We start from the raw sequence: 24,548 nt of genomic DNA, 5'->3' as shown, positions 1-24,548 counted from the left end.
GGCAACCACCACATCCACACTTTTGCCACTCACAGCACCAAGCAGGTGTGGCAGGGAGACTACTGATCAAGTCCAGGAATGGTCAATGCAGGCCGTGATAGTAGCTCAAGAACCATCAGATCCTGGGTCAGCACAGCCCTGCCTTCAGAATGACCCATTTGGGGGGGGGGGCTTTCTGCTGGGCACTGCTGCTCAACCCAACCCTCCCACAGCCCGAAGTGGGTGTGTGGATTGTAGCCTTTGTGTTTTGTCATGGTATAGAGATCATAAACTTCCCTAGCTAATCTAGGTTTGAAGACCCAAAGGAATAGCAAGCAATGCTAATCATTTACCCAATCTGAAGGTGTCTGATCATAAGATTCTTGCCCTCTCCATTACTGCTGGACCAGTGGGAGCCTTGCAAAGTAGACCAGTCACTGGCAGCAAATCTGGAAAAGAGACTAGGTTGTTTTTTTTTAAGTGCATTTGATTATATTGTGTTACCTAACAGCCAGGGCCTGGTAGTGTTGGGTTTTCTCAGAAAGTGCAGCTCTGCTGTGGCGGACAGTGCATGGCTACTCAAAAGTTCAGTCCCACACTGAGACTTACTCCCAGGTAAGCACGCACAGGATTGCATCTGGAGCTTTTCAAGAGGCATCTGCAACAAAAGGAAAAAAAGGCCAGGTGGGAGGGCCAGATCAGGAAGGCTGTCAACAATCTTAAGAAAAATGACTTGGGGATGCAACAAATTTTCTAAACAGTAAGAAATGCCACCATGTCCTGTTCTTCACCAGTCTCCTGCCTTGACTGCTACAGCCGCGTTCTTGTCACCGAAATCATTCATTAAATTATAACTTCCTGCTTGCTATCATTTCTAGCACAAACACTTTGTTTATTATTTTCAAAGCCCTTCATTGCCTTGCCCCCAGCCTGTAATCTTCAGCCCTCCCACCTAAAAACAACAACCCATCTTAGTCCTTTAGAATCATAGAACTGTAGTGCTGGAAGGTACCCTGAGGGTCATCTAGTCCAACCCCCTGAAATGCAGGACTATGCAGCTGTCCCATATGGGGGTCAAACCTGCAACCTTTGTACTATCAGCACCATGGTCTAAGCTACTGATCGCAGTGCTCTTTGCAGCAGATAAATCTCATCGGGAGGTCTGATCTTTAGAATGTGGGAATTGTTTTTATATGTGGAATTATTTTAAATATGTGGAAATCATTTTATAGTTGTTTTATTGTAGTGTTTCTTAAATTGCTTTCAGGTGTTTCATATGAAGCAATTTGTAAATGGGCTGCAGTAAATTAACCCCATCACAGCTGGCTGAAGCTCTCTTGCGCCCTTTCTCCCTCCCTCCCACCAACCTCTCTCCAGGAACATCTCTATCTCTTCCTTCAGATCAGCCTCGAAAACCCAACTTCCCAATAAAACCTTTGCCACGGCACTTCAATTGTCAACCCTTACTGGAATCTAACTGAACTTAAACTTCCTCCGCTCCTCTTTACCGCTGCCCCAAATTGAATGTTAACTTGCAAATTCCTTGGGGGCAGGAATTTCTGTTGCTACTGTCAGCAGGCCCCATTTTAGCTGGGGCTGCTACGAAACACACACACACAAACAAACAAACAACACCACACACAAAAACAAGGTTTGGCTAAAGAACCTTGCACAGTCCCAGCCATAATGGTCTGGAATTATAGGAGTTGTGGTCTTAACAACATCTGGAAGGCTGCCAGCTCTTCAAACCTGCTCTATGGCACACAAGACTCCAGGAGGAGCTAGAACTGCTACCTGTATGAACCCCACACCAAAGGGTCTGCATATGGCTCATTTTTTTATAGTGACCCCACAAAGCTCTGCAACACCACACTCAGGAATAGCATGTTCCTCCAAGACTTTTGAAGTGGCATCTCAGGGTCTTTAAGGGCATTTGGCTACTTTGGTTATGCTCAGATTTTTAATGCAGAATCACAGAACAGTAGAGTTGGAAGGGACCCCAAGAGTGATCTAGTCCAGCCCCTTGCACTGCAGAAATCCACGACAGATGGCCATCTAACCTCTGCTTAAAAACCTCCAAGGAAGGAAAGTCCACACAATCTATACATATATGTATTATACTGCCACTCATGCTACGTTTATGCATTCTGGTGGTAAAAGCCACCTGGGATAAGCCGCTCCAAAGGCCGATTAAAGTGTTTAAATATACAGTCAGTAAATCTGCTCGACGTGGTGGTATTGCAGCTGCCAAGGTGCGATGAAGATGCGAGTTTTCTCTTCCATCCTCGCTAGGGAACTACGGTATCTGCTTTAAGGCCGTCCTATCAGAGAGCACATATTCGAGCGATCCGCTTTCTTTGCTGCCCACGTACGACTTTTCTCCGGGAGAGGCGAGCGCAACTTGGGGTGAGGGCTGCGATTTCAGAAGAAGTTGCGTCCCGTCTGCAAGGGAGAACAACCCATGCGCAAGAGAAACTCTCCATTTTCCCGATCTCGAGAAGCAGCTGCTGAAGTGAGAGAAGATGAAGAAATCCGAAGCGCCCGCGGGGGAGGGAAGACAAAAAACAAAACCACAAAACACAAATCCCGTCTCCGTAGCCTACGACGCGCCTCGTTTTTTGCAATCCCCAGATCTTTGCGCGCAGCTGCAACAAAACCTGCCGCGCGTTGTTGTCTTGCGCGAGGGAAGCGCTGCCGACTTCCGACGTGCTCCTCCAGAAAAGGATGGCCAGAAAAAGCGACGCGGGGGCCGGCCCCGTGGGGCTGCTGGGGCTGAGCGTGGGTCTCGCCCTCCTGCAGCTCCTCGGAGGGGGAGTCACCGCCACGACGCTGAAGGGCAGCGCTTACCAGGGGCTGCTGGTCGCCATTCACCCCTCCGTCCCCCAAGAGGCGAAAATCGTCTCCAGCCTTAAGGTAAAAGATGGAGGGAGGAGGCAACCGGCGCTGTTGCCAATGGACCCTTCGCGCATCTGGTGATGGGAAGCTGACCCGAGGAGGAAGGGAAGATGCTTCTATCGTCTCCCTGTCTTCTGAACTCCGCACGACGCGTCTTCAGTTGCAGCGGGGTGCAAATATTTTGTTTGAAAAGCACAACTCTAATGCTATAAAAGGGTGGCAGGCTGTTTGTGCCAATTTCGCGACTCTCAATGGTTTGATGCGTTCAGGGGGGTTTTCTATGTGAAATCCACCAGTTGCACATTCCTCCCCGCCTTAAGGCGTTGGTCACGGTGCTCGTGGTGTTGCATAGATCTCCCTTTGCACCTTTAGGCAAAATGTATTGATGCATCTGTTCTTTAAAATTCTGTTCCGTGGCTGCATCTTTCACAAACATGCGGTGTTCCTGATTCTGAACATATTTCTTCCTCTGCGCCTTTTGCAAAGTATTTTTCTCATTTCCATGCTCAGGAAGAGCTATATAGCTACCCCGTATTGATCAGATTCAAAGCATTCACGGAGGAAAGTGTGGAATCCCAAGGATGTTCGCTGTGCTCTGAAGGTGCACTTTGAAAGAACAAAGGTCCTTAGGTCCACTGCCTGCTTGATTGCATCCTTTCATTCAGCTGGATAGATACCGTAGATATTCCGCCTAATGCTCCTTTAACGAGCATATACACCAAGCACTACACAGAATGGCCCTGTTGGCTTCCGCTTCCACTGACTTTGGGCTCATAGTTTGTAAACAGGTACTTTAGTCTCAATAAATGCAGTTGGAACCTAAGACAGAAGGCAGCCTGCCTCTCGGAAGGATGGCTGCGGCTCAGGATCAAGCATTGGAGCTCAGTGCAGTATAAGCTAAACAAACTACAGTTTAGGGGCCCCCAATTAGGTCTGTAAATTACCATAAAGCATATATTCAACACAAAAAACCAGTGACAATTTGTTGTTGACAAAGGACAGCTGGACATAGAAAGGGCCCCATTACCTTCAGTAGCTTAGGGCCTCATCGAACCTTAATCCGACCGGCCGGGTGGGGGGCTACTGACCTCCACCCCTCCATAGCTGTACCTCTGGGCAGATCTGGCTGCCATCCTAACCCCAGTTACCCCTAGGAGTAAGCGCAGTTGAATTAACGGGGACTTACATATGAGTAAGACATGATTAGGCTTGAAGTCTTTAAGGTGCTGCAAGACTGGTTTGTTTGTTTTTAATGTCATGGATGCTTTAGCTGAGATTCCTGCATTGCAGGGGGTTGGACTAGATGACCCTTGGGGATCCCTTCCAACTCTACAATTCTGTTGCATTCAGTGTGAGATGCTGCTGTCATGGGCATTGTGAGGTTGGGCGGAGAGAGAGGAGGAAAAAAGGCAGGGATAAAGATCTTTCAAAGTCTGTTTTATGATGATGATGATGATTTTATCCACAGGACAGCTGCCCCTGTTGTTTCCCCCCTAGGTCAATTCTTAGAGGGTAACCTTCTCCTGAAAGAGACCTATTATCTTTTATTTTATACAGCAGCATGCACACTAATGGGACTTATTTAAATAATAATTACTGGTAAGGGTCAGCCCCTTTTAGCTTTAGTAAGTCTGCAGCAGTATGTGTTCCCAGACAACTCTTTCCCCCCCTCAAAATTTATTATTATTATTTTTAAAAAATCTAGTAAAAACAAAACACTACAAATAACAACAACCAGAAACAAAAAAGAAAAACAACAACAACAAAACGAAACATACATAATTTCATATTCTTAACCTCTTATCAAATCATTGTACTACGATGTTCCCAGACAACTCAATGGATACCGCAGCTCTAATATTTCTCGCTATTCGTACTAAAAACATTCCCTTCCCCCATAAGGTGTCATTTCAACAACAACCTTTATCATCTTGTCACCATTGGGCTTGGCTTCTCCACAGAGGGTGGTTTCCTAAATTTATTTAGGACCATCAGGCTTTTGCCCTGGCTTCTAGCTGCATGGCTGGCAAAAACCTGCATGTCAGGCAGCACGTCAGAAATCGTTCCTCGCCTTCAGCTTTTGGCTGGCCAAATAGCTGCCAAAAACTGAATGGTAATCTTAAATCCAGATATATATATATATTTAATAGAAAAGAATAATGTTTGGGATCCTGATCCCCTATTGTTATGGATTAAAAATCTGAGTGTGTTCCCCCTCTTTTTTGCTGTACATGTGGATATGGTCTCTGCTTCCAGTAGTCAGGAGTTAAGGGAGTTTCTGTGGCAGACTTCACTGCAGCACATCCTGAAAATTATGAAGTTGCACCTCTTTCAGAATTCACCAGATCTTCTGGATCTGGGTGAGAAAGGTCACTGGATATACCTGCCCAGGGCTCTGCAAACTACGTGCTACTTCCCATGGCTTGTTTGTCCAGCTCCTACAACTTCCTGTTCCACTCCTCCCTCCTGGCTCCTTCCCTGATGTAACTGGTTCCAGACAGGCAGGGACTTGTAACCCTACATACATTTTCAGGAAGTCATAGACTGTGATTCTTGGATCAATGAGATGAGAAATGCAAAGTTGGTCCCCCAAGTACCCCCTGTGCCCATGGGAATGCCCTCCTCCTAACTGGAGAAATTACGCTTTTATGCCAATCTCTTCTAGCATTGATGTTAAGCAACTTAGCAATCCAAATAAATAAATAAATAATAATTATACCCCACCCATATGCCTGGGTTGCCCCAGCCACTCTGGGCGGCTTCCAGAAAAACACACACACAAGCATCAAACATTAAAAACTTCTCGAGACAGGGCTGCCTTCAGATGTCTTCAAAAAGTTGAGTAGTTCTTTATCTCCTTGACATCTGATGGGAGGGCGTTCCACAGGGAGGGCGCCACCACCGAGAAGGCCCTCTGCCTGGTTCCCTGCAACTTGGCTTCTCGCAATGAGGGAACCGCCAGAAGGCCCTCGGTACTGGACCTCAGAGTCTGGGCAGAACAATGGGGGTGGAATGCTTCTAGAATTAGCAATATTTATTGTGAGGAGAACAGATTTGTGTTTCCTCGGCTCCAGAATGCGTGTGAAGTGAATCCAAATGTTTCATGATAATGGCAAGCTTGGTTTGGAAATCCCTTCGGATTTCCTAGTAGAATAGACATCCCCATATTGACACTGGTGCTTGAACCGTGTTGTTAAGATGGTGGATTTAAGGAGTGGCCTGGACTGGAGAGGTCTAGTTTTAATGCGAGTGAATCTGCCGCAATAGAAGCCGGTTGTTTTTGCTGCTTCAGCCCATGTTTACAGTTGTGAAATTATGAAGGCAATTATAATTGCCCAGACAAGCTGTGTGCAGTGTGTGTTTCGAATCTGGCTTCACGCACGCTGCATGAAAACTATTGCTTTGAAAGCGTTGTGAAATTGATAAAATAGTCCTTGTGTCCTGGCTCTCTGTGGCAGAATTTCTATGCAGTTTGAAGCACAAAAGCTTCACCTTTAGCTTTAAGGATGGGGGGAAAAGGTTTGCCACTTTTCGGTTATCATAAAATGTTTTCATAAGCAGCAAAGCATTTCAGGAACGCACATATCACTACCAAGCCATTTCTTGGCATTTCTCCTACCTCCCTCAGCCCTGCAGCTGCTTATTATGGGTTGTTTGTGTTCGCTGTACACTCCTTGCACTTCGAGTGCTGGGATTTTTTTATCATCCAACATGCATTATGTTTCCCGTACTTTGTTATAAAATACTGTCATTAAATGTGTTGTTTCACAAACCAACTTCATACCATTGGGGGGGTCTTTAAACCATTCCTAACTTTGGGAGCTCTTTTTCTCGAAAAATAGCGCTGAAAAGGACAAATTATTAATTAAGAATTTCTGGGTTAACATAATCTTCACTATTTCTCAAATCACTCCCCCCCCCCCCCCCGCAGCTTCATTCCAGTCTGACTGGACGATTGCATAATTATTTATGAGTTTACACTTTCCTCCTTGCATGAACGAATGATTCTTGCTAATCCACTTTCCTATCATTTCGTTCTCTTATTAGGAAATGATTACCGAGGCTTCTTTCTACTTGTTCAATGCTACACAAGGAAGGGTTCATTTTGGGAGTGTCAAAATTTTAATACCTGCAACTTGGGAAAGAAACACTTACGCAAAGCCAAAGCAAGAGGCGTACACAAAGGTAATGTATTAAGGGCAGTGACCTGGGCCTGCTATTCCTCATTTCTTCCAGCCATCTGCCTCCAATTAAAATAGTTGCTGAACACAGTAAAGGTAAAGGACCCCTGGACAGTTAAGTTCAGTCAAAGGTGACTATGGAGTGCAGCGCTCATCTACCGGTAGTTTCAGTACTTAAATGGTAATGCCTTTGGATGCTCTGTTAGTAGGACTTGGGCTTTTTAAAAAATGTAAACGTTAGTTGGATCCAGAATTCCCAAGATTCTGATCCTAATAGATGCTGGTTTGCTACAGGCATGCATAGAATACATGTCCTTTTTTGTTTGGCCAAGCATATCCAGATACTGTATGCATAATCTTGACCTGTGATCTGGTTTTTAGCTTATCATTGATTTTAATTTTCTTTGTTCTAAACAGTTGCATTTTTACTGTTTTTGCCGATTATCTCATTGTTCTATTCCTCTTCGTAAACCGCTCTGAGGCCTTTTACAATCAAGTGGTGTTTAAATTTTACAAATGGAATGAGTAGCATATCCCCGTCCTATGAGTTTATTTGCTTGTGTAGCGAGTGAATCTCAAAGCCGCTTTATTTATCGGGGGGGACGGGGACATAATGTATAAAGTCGCTTCAAGATTTGCTCAGAACAAATCTTGTACACCACATCGCTAATAGCACAAAGAGCAGGTTATTTCTGATCACGTGGCAAGTACAGCTAATACAGTAGTTAATTACTGCCCACACCCACAAGCGCATTTGTGTGCCTCTCCATACATTCCAGCTTTTAAATGCACTGTGTTGATGCTATCATTAATCAGGGGAGTCAACTTGGGTCCCAGGTTATGGGTGCCCAGTGTAGGTGACATCATGGAGTCATGCAGCCCCCCCCCCCCCGGCTCAAGCACCCAAAGCCCCCTATAGTTGGTGCCCCTGTCATTAATTAACAAGCAATAGGACTTATGTTGAGGCCCATTGAACTGATTTGGTCTTATTTTTGAGTAGGCATGCATAAGATTTCACTGTCAAGTGCAATCTTCATAGGATGACTAAAAAGGGTGCAGTTTGGTACTTTTGCAGTTCAAAAACATGTTTACTGTATTCCAGTGTCTGTTCGGGGGGAGGGGGGGAGTATTATGAAATCTGGCTATGACATGTCAGTAATTGTTGGACTGAACTCCTGCTTTTGTCAGTAATTAATAATAAGCGTACCTATTCAAAACCTGCTCGTTAAACAAAACTTTTATTTTAGGCAGATGTCATTGTTGCTCCTCCTTATTGGAAACATGGGCACGATCCATACACGTTGCAATATGGAGGGTGTGGAGAAAAGGGAAAATACATACATTTCACCTCTGACTTCCTGGTAAATAATGATTCGATTGGAATCTATGGACCACACGGTAAATCCTAAACAAATAATTATTGTCTTTCTTCTTCTGTTACCTTTTGTGTATTCAAAAAAGTACAAATTTAAAATCTCACATCTGCACTGTAACCAACAAAGAATATCTTTAATAATTAACAGTAACGGTGTCGTCATACGTGCCTCTTTTTGGTTTTTAATTAACCCTTATCACACTGTCATATATTGCATACCATATGCCAGTATGATTAATCCACCTATAGATAACATTCAGTATCAACACAAGGGAACTGATCCTCCCAGAAACATTTTAAAAACAGAAATAAATAAAGTACTGGTTGCTGAATCTTGAAACCAGAAGCCCCACATTTGAACTGGGACATAGAGTATCATGTGTGCGGCCCTACATATTACTTTTCAGATAATGGGGGGAAATAATTGATTAAAAGTACCCTAGTGGGTTTTTTGTTTTTGGAAATTTATTAAACGGCACACTCTGTTTGCTAAAGGAAGCTGTATTATCTCTCGATTGCTGTGGTGCCAGGAAAATATTTGAAATTCTCCAAAATATTCTCTTGCGATAAAGGCACTGAGAAAGTTGGGAAGGTGTCAGCTGCTGAAAATTGGCACAAACTGGTGCCATTGGCAGCCTTAAGACACTTGGACAACATGCATTTCGTAAGCTGCAATAGGCATCCTAAATGGGGTGGGGGTGGGGGTTTCACTGCCATCGATAGCCAGGAAAAATGTCATTGGGGTTCCCTGCAATGACCTACAGTTTAAAGAGTGACTGTTTAAGGGTCTCAGGACCAGATTTGTGCTTGGGAAGCTCGCAGATTCAGCTTTTGGGGGAGGCTCAGCCAGTTAGGGTGTCAGTAGAGGAACTTGAACTCCTCCTGTCTTACAAGTCAAGCACACAATCCCCTTTCCTGCAAAACTACCTGCTCTGTAGCGTTTCCTGCTATGGGACTGTGTTAGATTACTACCAAATGTCACAATGCAATTTCCGTGCTTTTATTTATGCAGGCAGGCTTTTCGTCCATGAGTGGGCCCACCTTCGGTGGGGGGTATTTGATGAATATGACAGTGAAAAGCCTTTCTACATATCGAGTCGAAACCAGGTGAAAGCCACCAGGTAAAATTTGTGTATGTGCAGGTGTGTTTGTGTGTGTGTGTGTGTGTGTGTGTGTGTGTGTGTGTGTACAATTTCAAACTAAACAATTCTGCATATAGTTTGCAAAAAACACATTATCAATAATGTGCGGCATTTCAACACCTTCTATTACATGGAATCTTAAATAATATCTACAATGCCAAAACAATAATGACATGTGCCATTCAGTATCTCAGCCAAACAGTTCGAATATTCCTGAATTAAGTCCATGAAAGCGATTCTCTCTTATATACTTGTGATGGTGCGATCCTGACAACGAGGTGCCTGGATTTCAATCTCTGTTTCGTGAATCTTCTTCTGGTCGGCTCAAAAAGGAACTCTGAATTGTACATAACATGCTTGTAATAACTTCATTCAATACAAACCATAAACAATGACAAGAATTGTGGGCATATGACAACTCGCTTACGTATAATGACAATTCAATGCTCCACCAAATAAATCACCTCTAACTGTGCTCTTTTTCTTGTAAAGGCTGATGCAGCTGCAACCATAGGTGTGCTTTTTCAGAATAAAAATAACCTGCTTCATGTTTCTTTAAAGGTTTTAAACGTTCATTTTCTTTTGCACTCACACACCCTTGGGGAGCACAGTATGTTCATGTCCTGATTGCCTTGTGCGTATTCCTAGGTGTTCTTCTGACCTAACTGGAATTTACGTCTGCGAGAAGGAATCCTGCACCGAAGGCACCTGTGTCATTGATCAGGCGACAGGACTCTTAAAAGAAGGTTGCACTTTTATACACGACAAGGAACAAAATGCATCGTCTTCTATAATGTACATGCAAAGCTTATCTTCTGTAAGTACAGTTCAAGAGAAACCGTACATTACGTTTCCTGTACTTCAGGGATAGGGAAACTGTGGTCCCCCCAGATGTGGTGTAGTGGTTAAGAGCGGTGGACTCGTAATCCGGTGAACCGAGGTCGCGTCCCTGATCCTCCACATGCAGCTGCTGGGTGACCTTGGGCTAGTCACACTTTTCTGAAGTCTCTTAGCCTCATTCACCTCACAGAGTGTGTGTTGTGGAAGAGGAAGGGAAAAGGAGATTGTTAGCCGCTTTGAGACTCCTTAGGGTAGTGATAAAGCAGGATATCAAATCCATACTCCCCCTCCCCTCCCCCTCCTCCTCCACCTCCTCCTCTTCTTCTTCTTCATCATCATCATCTGCGGTGGAGCTTCATGCTCCGCCACCGGGGGCGGAGAGCAGGCGCGCTGCCCCCAGTGATGTGGCACACGTTCTGGGGACGGGGCGCGCTGTGCACAATGACATGGTGCACATAATGGGGCAGGGCGCACCATGCGCAGTGACGTTTTGGGGCGGCATGCACCGTGTTTTGGGGCCGGCCGCGCCTTTTGGGGGCGGGGCAGGCAGCGGCGATGGTGCCCCCTGGGATCGCGTCGCTCGGGGCGATCCGCCCCCACCACCCCTATCTTCCTATGCCCCTGATCATCATCATCTCCCACATCTCTGACCATTGGGCATGCTGGCTGGGGGGTGGTTGGAGTCCAGCAGCATCTGAAGGATCAGTGGCTGAAGGTTGCATGTAGAAAAGGGGGCTTATATCTTTCCAGGTGTTTAGGTGATGTTCTTGAACGTATTGCTCATAATCTGTTTTTGTCATTCGCAATTGTTCATTTCTAGAAGAAGATGGGATGGGAACAGCACTCTTGGAGCTGGAAGACTTTCTCTCTAAGCCCTTGTGTGTGGGGGATTTCTGTAGTTACTAATGGAGATGCTTTCTACCAGTGTTTCACACAATCATAGAATTGTAGAGATGGAAGGGACTCAAGGGTCACCTAGTCCAACCCCCTGCGATGCAGGAATCTCAACTAAAGCATCCCTAGAAGATGGTGGCCATCCAACCTCTACTTAATAACCTCCAAAAAAGAGAGGAGAGTCTACAGCATTCTCAGAGCACAACCTTCCGAGGGAGTCAGTTCCCCCGTCAAATAGTTCTTACTGTCAGAAAGTTATTCCTGGTGTTTGGTTGGAATCTCCTTTCTTGTAACTCGAAAGCATTGGTTTGAGTCCTAGCCTCCAGAGCAGGAGAAAACAAGCTTGCTCCATCTTCCATGTGACAGCCCTTAAGATATTTGAGGGTGGCAATCATATCTCCTCCCAGTCTCCTCTTTACCCAGGTTAAACATTCAACCGTTCCTCATAAGGCTCGGCTTCCAGATCCTTGATCATCCTGGGTGCCCTCCTCTGTACACATTCCAGCTTGTCAATATCCATCTTAATTGTGGTTCCCAGAACTCTCTTGCCGTTTTCTGTTTTCAGGTGTTTGAATTCTGCGATGCAAGCAACCATAACGCTGAAGCTCTCAATGCCCAGAACAGGATGTGCAGTTACAAGAGCACATGGGATGTCATCATGAGTTCTGATGACTTTAAATCCGATATTCCTCTAACCAGCATGAACAGTCCTTTGCCCCCGACCTTCACACTGTTACAAGCGACAGACAGAGTGATCTGTTTAGTCTTGGATTTTTCCAGCAGCATGGATGAGGTAAAGTCTTACTCATGGGTAGGCAAACTAAGGCCCGGGGGCCGAATCCGGCCCAATCACCTTCTAAATCCAGCCTGCGGATGGTCCGGGAATCAGCGTGTTTTTACATGAGCAGAATGTAAAATGCATCTCTGGGTTATTTGTGGAGCATAGGAATTCATTCATTCCCCCCCCCCCCAATATAGTCAAGCCCCCCAACAAGGTCTGAGGGACAGTGGACCAGCCCCCTGCTGAAAAAGTTTGCTGACCCCCCAGTCTTAATCTTTGAGGCAAAAATGAACACCTGCTCTGAAATTGAAATTCCTTTGCTTTTGTTTTCAAAAATGCTATCAATTATAGAGTTTATTAAAGATCACCTATATCAGGTAAGTGCCGGGGAATAAAAATTAGTTTTTATTAAAGTTTTTTTTTGTATTACAAAACAAACTTAAACAGGGAAAGGCACATCTATCACCTCTACTTTCAATTCATGGTCTTTTTCACAGTTCATTTATGTTTAGTGAGAGATACTTTTGTCACAGACATCTCGCGGTTGGGGAGAGAGTTTGGGCTATATTGTTCTTCCATTCTATCCTAATCTCTCACATTATCAAAAAGAAGAATAAACTTTTAATGATACCTCTTTCTCCCCCCCCCCCCCCCAAGACAGTCTTCTGTTTGGAGAACCACATGAAGATTTTCTGGTTGTAGGAGAATTCTTGAACAGGCAGTATACCCTGCCTGATATTGTTTCCGTGAAAACATGTTGCATTATTATTTGTGGGTGAATGAATAACAGGTGATATTTTACCTCCTACAGAACAATCGAATCATTCGGATGCGTCAGGCAGTAGAAGTATATCTACTGCAAATTGTGGAAGAGAACTCCTACGTTGGGATCGTCACATTCAGTGAAGGAGGGGAAGTAAAATCTCAGATCCGCCAAATAACGAGTGTTGATATACGGAAGCAGCTTGCTTCCAACTTGCCAGTTACTTCATACGGTGGTGGAGCAAATGTTTGCACGGGTTTACAGCTGGCGCTGCAGGCGAGTCCTTTTTGTTATTGCCTCTCTTGCCACATTTCGGCTCATAGGAACATTTGGGTTTTTGGTGCAGGAACTGGAACTATTCTTGCGGGGCAATTGTGTAGTCACCCAGTGTTTTTGAACAGAACTTCCAAACGCAATTGAAAAGAAAAGGCTTTGGAAACGTCATCTATCTAGTTAACACAGACAACAAACGGAAGGAAAAATAGAAAACTTAAAATACCAAAGAAATTAAAACAGAATAAAAATAAACCGAAATGAGGTACACGTTAGGTGCTCAGACTCATAATCCTTTGGTTTAGGTTGCAATCTTTTATACATGGAACTCAATAAGATGCACCTGGTCTTAATAGGACTTAATTTCTGGGTAGACATACACTTCCATAAAAATACAGCAAGGGAAGTAGACAGCATGCAAAATTGCAACAAAATAAATACTGACATCACACAAGAACATAAGCAGTTCTTGCTGGATCAAGCCAGTGACTCATTTAATCCTGCAATCTGTTCTCACAGATGCCTGTGGGAAGCTTACAAACAGGGCTTGAGCAATAACAGCACAATAAAACCACCTGCAAAAAACAACATACCGTAGGTTGATGAGGGTGAAGTTCTGTACCTACAATAATAAATTGGCTCTCACTCAGCATCTGCTTGGTCAGAAGTAGGCTGACTTTAGGCTCGAAGTTTTCCTCCCCTAAAAACCTGAGGCCCAGCACCCAGAGCCAGGGCAAAACAGTGGCTTGAGTCAATTGTGTCCTGGCTCTGTGGGTTAAACCACTGAGCCTAGGGCTTGCTGATCAGCAGGTCGGCGGTTCGAATCCCTGTGACGGGGTGAGCTCCCGTTGCTTGGTCCCAGCTCCTGCCAACCTAGCAGTTCGAAAGCACGTCAAAATGCAAGTAGATAAATAGGAACCGCTACAGCGGGAAGGTAAATGGCGTTTCCATGTGCTGCTCTGGTTTGCCAGAAGCGGCTTTGTCATGCTGGCCACATGACCTGGAAGCTATACGCCGGCTCCCTCGGCCAATAATGCGAGATGAGCGCGCAACCCCAGAGTCGGTCACGACTGGACCTAATGGTCAGGGGTCCCTTTACCTTTACCTTACTGTATTTTGCAGATTAGGAATACTAAGGGTGAGATAAATAAGTGATGAGCATAAGGCTAGACATGGCAGATTTTATTATTATTTTATTTCATAGTTATTTTTTAGATTTGCTTTCTCCCCTGCTCCCATTGCTGATGTCCTCAAAGCAGTTCTCAACATTTATAAAACACAAAAATTCCACAAAACCCTTACTATGTAATAATTAAAACCATCAAAGAAATGGATGCTTTTCATTTCCTTATTTTTCTCAAAAGTTGTCAGTATACCAATCTTTGGAAATACATGACTTTAGTCCTGTGGATATGAATCACAGCAATATAGTGAAGTGCTAAGGAGTCTCTTAACTTGTGACCTTTTCCAAGTTGCCAAGAAAATTCACCGAGTGTCCTTCATATTAATGGTTAATTATTTGCTTCCAGGTAATTAAAAAACATGATGAAAGTGTTTCTGGTTCTGAAATCATCTTGCTGACCAGTGGAGATGGCACCTCACTTAGCAAGTGTTTCTCTGATGTCATCGACGCTGGTTTAATCGTTCATACCATCGCTCTAGGGCAATCTGTATCCCAAGAACTGGAACAACTGGGCAAAATGACAGGTAAGACTGTCTCTTTCAGCAATAGCAAACACCCTTTATAGTTGTTGCTCATAAAATAAACAAGAATATTTCAAAGAAAAATTCAGTGCGAGCCAAAGTCTGGACAGCTCCATTAATCTCTGAAATAATAACCTAGTCAAACAAAGTCAATCTTTTATTCAACTTTTAAGATAACTCCTTGTACTCTCTTTTTCAGGGGGCCGGAGTTTCTTTGTCACTGATAAAGAAGATTCAAATAGCCTAATAGACGTCTTCAGTGCCATTGTAGCAAGTGATGGAGATACCAGCCACCAGCCTGTCCAGGTCTGTTCATGTGTAGATACTGCATATCTTGCTTTATAAGGAAGGCTGTTTTACATAATAAGATGAATACATTTTAAAAGGAGGCGTGGAGAAAGCAGCTCTGGAGCTGACGCATTCACAATCCGTTATTTTAGTACACAATTTTAGTTTGATAAAATAGAACGGGTGTTATTTCTCGTACTGCAGCTCTAGACTTTTATCTCAAATTTTGTATTATTGGAATTTGATAAGACTGCTTGGACTGACTTGGATTAGTCAATCGAGGGCATATTGGGAAGAAGGCAGATATAATAATAATAAAAAAGAGTCTTAGAGCCATAGATTTGGAAATGGCCACAAAGATCATTCTGTCCAACTCCCTGCAATGCAGGAATCTTTCACCCAACGTGGGGCTTGAACCCACGGCCTTGAGATTAAGAGTCTCATGCTCTATGGACTGAGCTATCCCTCAGGTATGCATGCAGTGAGTTGCACTGTGAGCTTAATTTCCTCAGGCTGTACAGTTTGAATGGCGTGGCATTACAAGCAATTGATCGCTAGTTCAGCTCTCAGTTCTATGTTTCAGGTGGAATATGTATCTTTTGGGCTGTGTATGGATAAATTAAAGCAATATATGTACAATTTATCTGCTTATTTATTCATCACTGCATTTAAAAAATAAAGTAACAACACTCAGAACAAAAAAACATTTTTTTAAAAAAAATTGAGGGAGGAGGAAGTTTCTTTGCGATAATCATCTTTCCCAGGCCCACCAATCCAAAGGTACCTTCTACTTGAAGCATAAAAAACTTATTTAAGCATAGAAAACACAATGAAAGCATTCCAGAGTCACACCCTGCTCTAAAAGGGTTACACCTCCCTTTCCGCTCAGTTCACTAATTTCCCATCCCACTGTCCCGACCAGCTCCTTCCCCAGAACCAGATATTCATGTTTTTTTAAAAAACCAGGCAAACTGTGGTGACATGTTTAATTTGGCCCTTTATCATTCCTGCCCGAAATGTGCAAATCTTACAACATACCTTAATAGCTCTGTTTACTTAGTTATCAACTTAATTTTGTACCATAGCTGTCAAGTCTCCCGTTTTTTTTGCGGGAAACCCCTGTATTTTGTTACCGTTTCCCGCTGTTATCCCAAATTGATTATATCCCGTAAATATCCCGTAAAGCTCCTGCCGGTGGCCATGTCCCGGCTCCCGGCTGTCTGCGCATGTCTGGACATGTGCAGAAGCAATTTCTGGTGCCCAGACATGCAGACACGGGCAGCCCAGCACCGGAAGTCGCTTCTATGCATGTCTGGACATGCGTAGAAGTGACTTCCGGTGCTGCGCTGCCGCTAATCCCGGATTTTTCAATCCGGGAGTTGAAGGGTATGTTTTGTACATACTTGCTGTGCTTGTCGATGCTGCCCATGGCAAGTTACAAAAGGGCCTATAGAAGGTAAAAGGTAAAGGAACCTGGACGGTTAAGTCCAGTCAAAGGCAACTATGCGATGCAGCGCTCACCTCGCTTTCAGGCTAAGGGAGCCAGCGTCTGTCCACAGAAAGCTTTTCCGGGTCATGTAGCCAGCATGACTAAACCGATGGAACACTGTGACGGAAGCCAGAGCACATGGAAATGCCGTTTACCTTCCCACCACAGCGAAAACTATTTATCTGCTTGCCACTGGTTTGCTTTCAAACTGCTAGGTTGGCAGGAGCTGGGACAGAGCAATGGGAGCTCACCCCATTGCGGGGATTTGACCTGGCAAACCCAAGAGGCTCAGTGGTTTAGACCACAGCGCCACCCGCGTCCTATTACACTGCATTTCCCCTGCTCAGTGGGCAGAGTCCTCCAGAATCTCCTCCTAGGGATGGTGAAAGGGATGGTGGCTGGGCAAGGGTACTTTTGTCCACCTCCCATTCATTGTTCTTATTATTTATTAAATTTGGATACCGCCCTCCATCTGAAGATCACAGGGTGGTTCGCAACATAAAAAAACAAAAACGAGAACACAAAATACATCCCTCTCCCCGGAGATAGTTCGCCTGGCATCTTCAGTACAGGTCCTCATTAAGCACAGGGAAGAATAACAATCAAGGCTGCAATTCTGAACACAAGTATGAATCTTCCATTCCATTGAAATCCATGAATTGCAGCCTTAGGGTTGAAGTGTTGGTTTATGATATGTGCTGTCTTTTTTGGGGGGGGGGATGGAATCCAGAAGGAATTTAACTGCTTACTAGCTCTGCGATTGCCAGAGTGAGCAAAGAAATTATTTTTGTAACATGGCTGTGGTGGAAAAGGTGTGGATTTCTGATACGGTTGTTTTGTTTTGGGGGATTTTTGTGCCCCTGTCTGGCTTTGCTTTAATTGCTTGTCAGCCATAGCATTTTAAAATGCGATAAATAATCATTACGATGTGTGCCGAATGGAATATTTCAACCGGGTCTTATTTTAAATTGCTACATGACGAAAGTGGACATGTTAAAGCAAAGGGGAAGTTATCATTATTCTGGTTTTGTACAGATTGAAAGCGCGGCTGAAAGGGTGAAGGGCAACGGCCAGATTGAAAGGTCGACAATTATTGACAGCACCGTAGGAAACGACACATTTTTCGTAGTGACGTGGCTGGCAAAGGAACCCGATATTGTTCTTCGTGGCCCTAGAGGAAAACACCATACAAATGGGGAATTTGATGTCGATCCACGTTTGCGCACAGCTCGCCTGCGGATTCCAGGGATTGCTGAGGTAACAGTGAATTGTCCCCTTCAGTTGTTTCTATCGGGGACTTGCCTTTGGATGGAAAAAGCATACGAATCACTCACACCCCGCTCACACACACACAAAAACAATTCTCTCTACAGCCAACCAAAGACAACCAACCACACCTTAAGCCACCTCCAACTTCTCTCACCACCAAGGAAATATATCAAGTTAACAGGAAGAGAATCCACACAAGTAGAATAATAGAAGCATAACCACCCGACCCCACCCCACTCGCCACTCGCCACACACCCCTCTCCCCCTTTCCCCCCTTCTTCTTTCTAATCATTTAAACTAGGGGTGGCCAACTCCCAAGAGACTGCGATCTACTCACAGAGATAAAAACTGGCAGTGATCTACCCCCTTTTTGTGGGTTCAGGTCAAAGCTGTTGAGTTTTTTTAAGGAAGGAAAGCCCTGTTTTGGGGGGTTCATGTAAAAGTTGTTGAACTTCTTTAGGGAAGAGAAAAGCGACGTTGAGCTTTTTTTTTTCTTTAGGAAGGAAAGCCCTGTTTTGGTTGGTTCGGGTCATTTTAGGGGTGCAGGGCAAAGATGTTGAGCGTTTTTTTAGGGAAGCCAAAGTTTTTTAGCTTCTTTGGGGGGAGCCACTGATCTACCGGTGATCTACCACAGACATCCAGTGATCTACCGGTAGATCACAATCTACCTGTTGGACATGTCTGATTTAAACCAATTCATGAACCAATAACTTATACGTTGACCACTAATAATGAAACATCTGTTGTAGATATTTCCCCACATTTATTATGCTATTTTTGCGATATACAGGTGGCATGAGAAAACGTGCTGTACTTATTTGTACAGCATTATTCTTGTTTATAAAACCCAATAAAAAAATCTATTTAGGCTGAACGCTTTTGAGCACATATATAAATTTGTTTTTCAGGCTGGGGATTGGACATACTTGCTCACTAACTCTCACGGGGTCCCTGACGTCCTCACAATGACCGTGACCTCGCGAGCCGTAAAGTCTGACGTGTCTACCATCACCGTGAGAACCCACGCAAATAAAGATACGAACGCCTACCCAAGTCCAATGATTGTGTACACACAGGTTAATCAAGGCTTCTCTCCCATTCTTGGTGCAAATGTGACTGCCATTATTGAACCAGAGAGTGGAGATCCAATTATCTTGGACCTTTTTGACAATGGTGCAGGTAACATATGTTTTTATAAGTTTATCTTTTTTTAGTTATAGCTGATGAATGGATTAATCTGCTTCAAGTGAGATTCCTGTCCTGTTTGACCATCCATTTTTTTAAAATAAAATAAAAATAGCCCATAGAAAAAATGTGTGCTTAAGGTGGAAAATGTGTATTTTATTGCAAAAAATGTACTTTATCCTAAAATACATATTTCAAACACATTTGGGTAAGGTTTTTGGCTGAGAATTGCGTTGAAAAATTTGGAGAAGTGCAAAATATGAATGACGGTTATCATCCAATTTGTCCAGAAGGTTTAAAGGATAATCAATTATATACGAGTTAAATGGCAATGGAATACAATGAAGTATGAAGTGAGAAGTGTGTTCCATAAGGTTTACCATCAAGTAAATATGTATAGAATTGCAGGCTTAGTGGTACTTTTCACCATTACTTAAACAAGATTATATTTTAGGGGTTTTTTTTGTGGGTTGGCAGAAACTGGCTGATTCAAGCACAGACTAAGAGGATTTTTCCAAAGCAGATTAAACACTTTTTGTGTTTGTATTCCCTCGCTGCTGCAGGTGCAGATACGATCAAAAATGATGGCGTGTATTCTAAATACCTCTTTTCTTTCACGAGAAACGGAAGATATAGCTTGAAAGTTCGTGTCCAGAGGGACAACCAGACAATTAGCCCATACCCTGCAATGCTCTGGAGTCCTGCGATGTATATTCCTGGTTACATAACAAATGGTAAGGCTTTGGGACGTCAGTCGCCAAGCCGTGCTCTTCAGCGAGAAGAAGCACTACTTTGCACAAGCACCGCTGTGGAAATATTTAGGGAGACAACTATTTCATGCCAACAGGCTGGCTCTTTGAATTCTCCTCATAATCATGTGGAAGACTCTCACCAGGCTGTATTGGTTGTACTTCATGGAAAGCTGAAACTAATTTTAAAAAAAACTCATCGACACGCAGATCCAAGCGGTTTACATGGATGGTCCATTGGGATGAAATATTTCTAGATGCATGCATCCTAGAAACATTCATCCTCCATAGTGTGTTTTGTAGCTTCATCATCCTGAGCTCTCCTTTATGCCCAACCCAGTTATCCACTCTGAAGGATGCTGAAGCCTGTTAAGGTCTCAGACAGGCTATTTTCCTTTCCTTCAACTTCTTTCCTCCCCCGGCTGGGACCCTCAGCATTTTGTGGCCAAATCACCCTCATCATTCTGTAGAGGTCATTGGGGTCCTTCTTTCAGCACTTTGGTTTCTAGCAGCTTTTAAAATAAAAATAAAAATAAAAATTGCTAGCACATATATTGTTACATACTTGGTGAGCCGCCATAATATGAAGAAGCCCATACCTTCTACTGTATGTTGGGGTGGCCCCATTTTGCTTCCAAGCTGATAGGCATCGGACGAGCCAAACTCGGTATTAGAAGGAATGGAGATGATGATTGCTGCTACTGACTAGGAAGGGCTTTCCAGGGATAGAGCCACGGGCATCGCAATGGCTAACCTGGCTGGGGCAGGGTAGCAGCAAGGTCAGGATTGCGTGGTTGCATCAGAGGGACCATCAGTGGCCCTCTGTCCGTCCTCTGAACCGATCCAGCACTCCCCTCCATTGCAGCCATGAGTCTCAGCCTCACTCCAGCCCTGCAGCAGCAAAATCAGTGCTCTAACCCACCATGAGCCACGCTACTGGGCATCCCCAAAGCTGTTACCTTAGACCAGGCATAGGCAAACTCCAGCCCTCCAGATGTTTGGGACTACAATTCCCATCATCCCTGACCACTGGCCCTGCTAGCTAGGGATGATGGGGGTTGTAGTTCCAAACAACTGGAGGACCGGAGTTTGCCTATGCCTGCCTTAGAAGAAACACGGGTTCTACCAATGACGTAGGGACCCATTACTGTCAGGTTGTTTATTTCCTTTCTGGGCTACTTGCCCCAAAGTCCATTAGTCGCTAGTTAGCAGGAAGCATGCTCAGCTGGTCTTTAGCTCTCTTTTGTGTATTTGTTTATGTTGGTGTGGCATAGGTACAATCCAGATGAACGCACCGAGGCCATTGATGAATACTGAAGATACGCACATCAGCTCTGGGGGCTTCAGCAGAATAGCTGCTGGAAGTGCTTTCACCATATCTGGAGTTCCCACTGGCCCCTATAAGGATGTGTTCCCACCATGCAAAATTACTGATTTGGATGCCAGAACAGAAGAGGACAAAATTGTTTTAACCTGGACAGCTCCAGGGGATGACTTTGACCAGGGACAAGGTAGGTTCAGTGTTTCTTATTCTCTTTGCTAATGAAAACTGGTTAAAAGTAGGGTATTTAAAAGAAACAACAACCCAAAAAACAACCACCAGTGTTTCCCAAACTTGGGTCTCCAGCTGTTTTTGGACTACAACTCCCATCACACATAGCTAGCAAGACCAGTGGTCAGGGATGATGGGAACTGTAGTCCGAAAGCAGCTGGAGACCCAAGTTTGGGAAACACTGTTTCAAACTGTGTTGATAAAATCTGCAAGCAAATCCATATTGGATGTGCACTGAGCTTTGGATATATGTACTTTTGAGACCCATAAATGTAAGGAAAACAGAATTCTAGTTCAAAACGACCCTATGTACATCTCTGCCGTAACTTTGACTCTGGAAATCCTATTTGTAGAGGGAAACCAGAAACCAAACAATTCGTGTGCATGCACACGAAAGCTCATACCAAAATAAAAACTTAGTTGGTCTTTAAGGTGCTACTGAAGGAATTTTTTTATTTTGTTTCGACTCAGACCAACACGGCTACCTACCTGTAACTAATTCCTTCCTTGTTTGTTCCTTCTTAAATATCATCATGACAAGTATTGGTGATGATCCTCTCTTAGTTAAACCTGCTCTTTACTGCAGTAGTTTTGCCCCAGTAGTCTCAGTTGCTCTGCATGCTTTTATACACTTGTCCAGTTCTGCTGCCCATGGATAACAGAGATATATTGTGTGCTTTTGGCAGAGAAGAACATTTAAAATCATAGAATCATAGAGTTGGAAGGGACCCTGATGATCATCTAGTCACACCCCCTGCATTGCAAGAATATGCAACTGTTCCATACGGGGATCAAACCTGCAACCGTGGCGTTATCAGCACCATGCTCTAACCAACTGAGTTATCCAGATAGGAATGCCTTCCTGACATAGCCAGAATGGCTCTATCAATGTACAAGAAGGGAGATATCAACAGGCTTGAGAAAATCCCAATATTTGCAGAGGCGGTTCGAATCCCCGAGACGGGGTGAGCTCCCGTCGCTCAGTCCCTGCTCCTGCCAACCTAGCAGTTCGAAAGCACATTAAAGTGCAAGTAGATAAATAGGTACCGCTCCAAGCGGGAAGGTAAACAGCGTTTCTGTGCGCTGCTCTGGTTCACCAGAAGCGGCTTTGTCATGTTGGCCACATGACCCGGAAGCTGTACGCCGGCTCCCTCGGCCAATAACGCAAGATGAGCGCCGCAACCCCAGAGTCGGTCACGACAGGACCTAATGGTCAGGGGTCCTTTTACCTTTTATGCCGACAGTTTGTGGGGGCTCCAGAGTGAAAGAGGGTAGCAGCACACTGCATAGTATAATATTTTGTTGCAGGGCCCACTTGCCCTCATGTTAATTCAGACACAAATTTGTATCTGCCTCTAAGTGCTGACAATGGTAAAAATGCCCTTGGTGTCCTATTGTGTCCTCAGACTGAAACCATTGTTTTTTGCGAATTATATCCTGTCTGGTAGTGTCTGCTTATTTTGGTTGGCTAAGGCTGCAATTCTGTGGGCACTTTCCTGTAAATTGACAATAGCTTGGGGTGAAAAGTGTTGAATCCTGTTACTTCCAGGCAACTGCAGGAAAAAACCAATGCTTTATAGCTTTTTGTTATCTTGGTGTTTTTTTCAGCTGCAAGGTACGAAGTGAGAATAAGCAAAAGTTCTCTGGAACTGAGGGAAGAATTTGAAAACGCTGTACCCGTGAATACCTCCAGCTTGGCACCTCAGCCGGCAGGTTCCAAGGAAATGTTTGTGTTTAAACCAGAAGCCTTGGCAAATGTCACCCTAATTTACATGGGTGTCCGCACAGTGGATAAGTCTTTCTTGTACTCTGACCTCTCCAACATAGCCCAAGCACTTATTATTCCTGGGAAGGCTACTCACATTGCTCCTGCCAAGTACGGTGCCTTAGCAGTCATTCTGACAACCTGTGGGCTGCTGTCGCTGGTTGCTTCTTGCCTTATTCTAAGCGCCATTCTATGGACTTCGAAGAAAAAGAAGAAGGTCGCCCTTGATGAAGCAGTACTATCACATTCAGATTCAGAACTGGCAGTTTAGGTGTTTTCTTCTTTTGAAGTGATAAGGAAGGAAAGAGATCTTGGGATTATGGTGGGTGGGTCAATGAAAACATTGACCCAGTGTGTGGCAGCAGTGGGGTGGGGGGAGAGAAATCTATGTTTAGTGATAATTAGGGACCGAAATGAGCACTCGTGCCTTCCTTTGTGGGCGCTCTTTGCGGGACTGTGCGCAGCACCTTGGGCCACGGGCAACCCACCAGCTGGTTGAGCTGGCCTGCCTCCCTGTGTTAGTCATTGGAGGTTCCCGCCAAAGCTCAGTTAGCCAATCAGTTCAGCAGGGAGGTGGAGCCAGTTGCTTAAATAGGAGGTGGAGCTGGCAGCAACCCTGTGGTTGGCTCCGGAACTTCAGGGTCCCCTCTTAAAGGGGTTTGTAAAATGGGAGTCAGTGGCCATACACTGGAAGGTTGTCAGTGAACTCCCCTGCGTTGCAGTGATATGGGGTGGGCTGCCTGCGTACACAAGCGTCTTGCTGTGCACCCTCCCATATCCCATTCACCCTGAGGAGCCCCAGGTCCCCCGGCTGGCGGGCTGGGAGGGATACATGCCCAATGCCCTAAGTCAAGGTCTTCCTACATCTGAAAGGTTTAATAAAGTTGTGGCCAATTTTTAATTCCATAACACATTGTCACGAGTCATTATTCCTTCTGGTGGTCTCTCGGGGCTGGGGGGTGGGTGGGTCTCTGCCTGGGCACACAAATAAAATTGCTGATATGATATTTATAGAAATCTATGGCGTGAACACACTTGGAATATGGTACACCATTCCGGATGCCAAAAAGTAAACGTTAGAGTTGGAAAAGGTTTGGAAAAAGGCAAGCCAAATGAAGATGGATCATCTCTCCTATGAGGAAAGGTTTTAATATTTTGCACCTTCTCTCAGTAGGCAGGACAGCTTGCTGCTGAATGACTGAAGAACATGATCAAAACAGGGCTGCTGTGCTCATTATCTGCTTGTCATCTTCCCACTGGCATCTGTTTGGCCATTGTGAGAAAAGAATGCAGAATTATATAGGCCTTCGGTCTGATCCAGCCAATCTATTTTTGCGTTCTTTTACATCCATTTCTTAACTACTTGGATTTTTTTTGCATATGGTTAGTAAAGATTAAACTCTGAAATCAGAATCTCTCAATGT

The 24,548-nt window shown here is 44.4% G+C and overlaps 1 protein-coding gene across 1 annotated transcript; it reads left to right on the top strand.

Annotated features, from left to right (window-relative positions):
* Positions 1–1,890: 1,890 nt before the first annotated feature.
* LOC118088755 (calcium-activated chloride channel regulator 2) lies at positions 1,891–24,033 on the top strand. The gene is made up of 14 exons (XM_035122805.3): positions 1,891–2,892; positions 6,922–7,059; positions 8,303–8,453; positions 9,443–9,551; positions 10,221–10,389; positions 11,872–12,099; positions 12,899–13,126; positions 14,653–14,830; positions 15,027–15,133; positions 17,640–17,861; positions 18,782–19,052; positions 19,622–19,792; positions 21,082–21,318; positions 22,968–24,033. Exons 1-14 carry the CDS (start codon positions 2,704–2,706, stop codon positions 23,393–23,395), a joined length of 2,826 nt encoding a protein of 941 aa, XP_034978696.3. The 5' UTR covers positions 1,891–2,703; the 3' UTR covers positions 23,396–24,033.
* The last annotated feature ends 515 nt before the right edge of the window (positions 24,034–24,548 follow it).

This window comes from Zootoca vivipara, chromosome 7 (assembly GCF_965207765.1).
Source record: "Zootoca vivipara chromosome 7, rZooViv2.hap1.1, whole genome shotgun sequence".
In the NCBI taxonomy this organism is placed as follows: Eukaryota; Metazoa; Chordata; class Lepidosauria; order Squamata; family Lacertidae; genus Zootoca; species Zootoca vivipara.
This window is presented reverse-complemented; position numbering and strand designations above follow the sequence as displayed.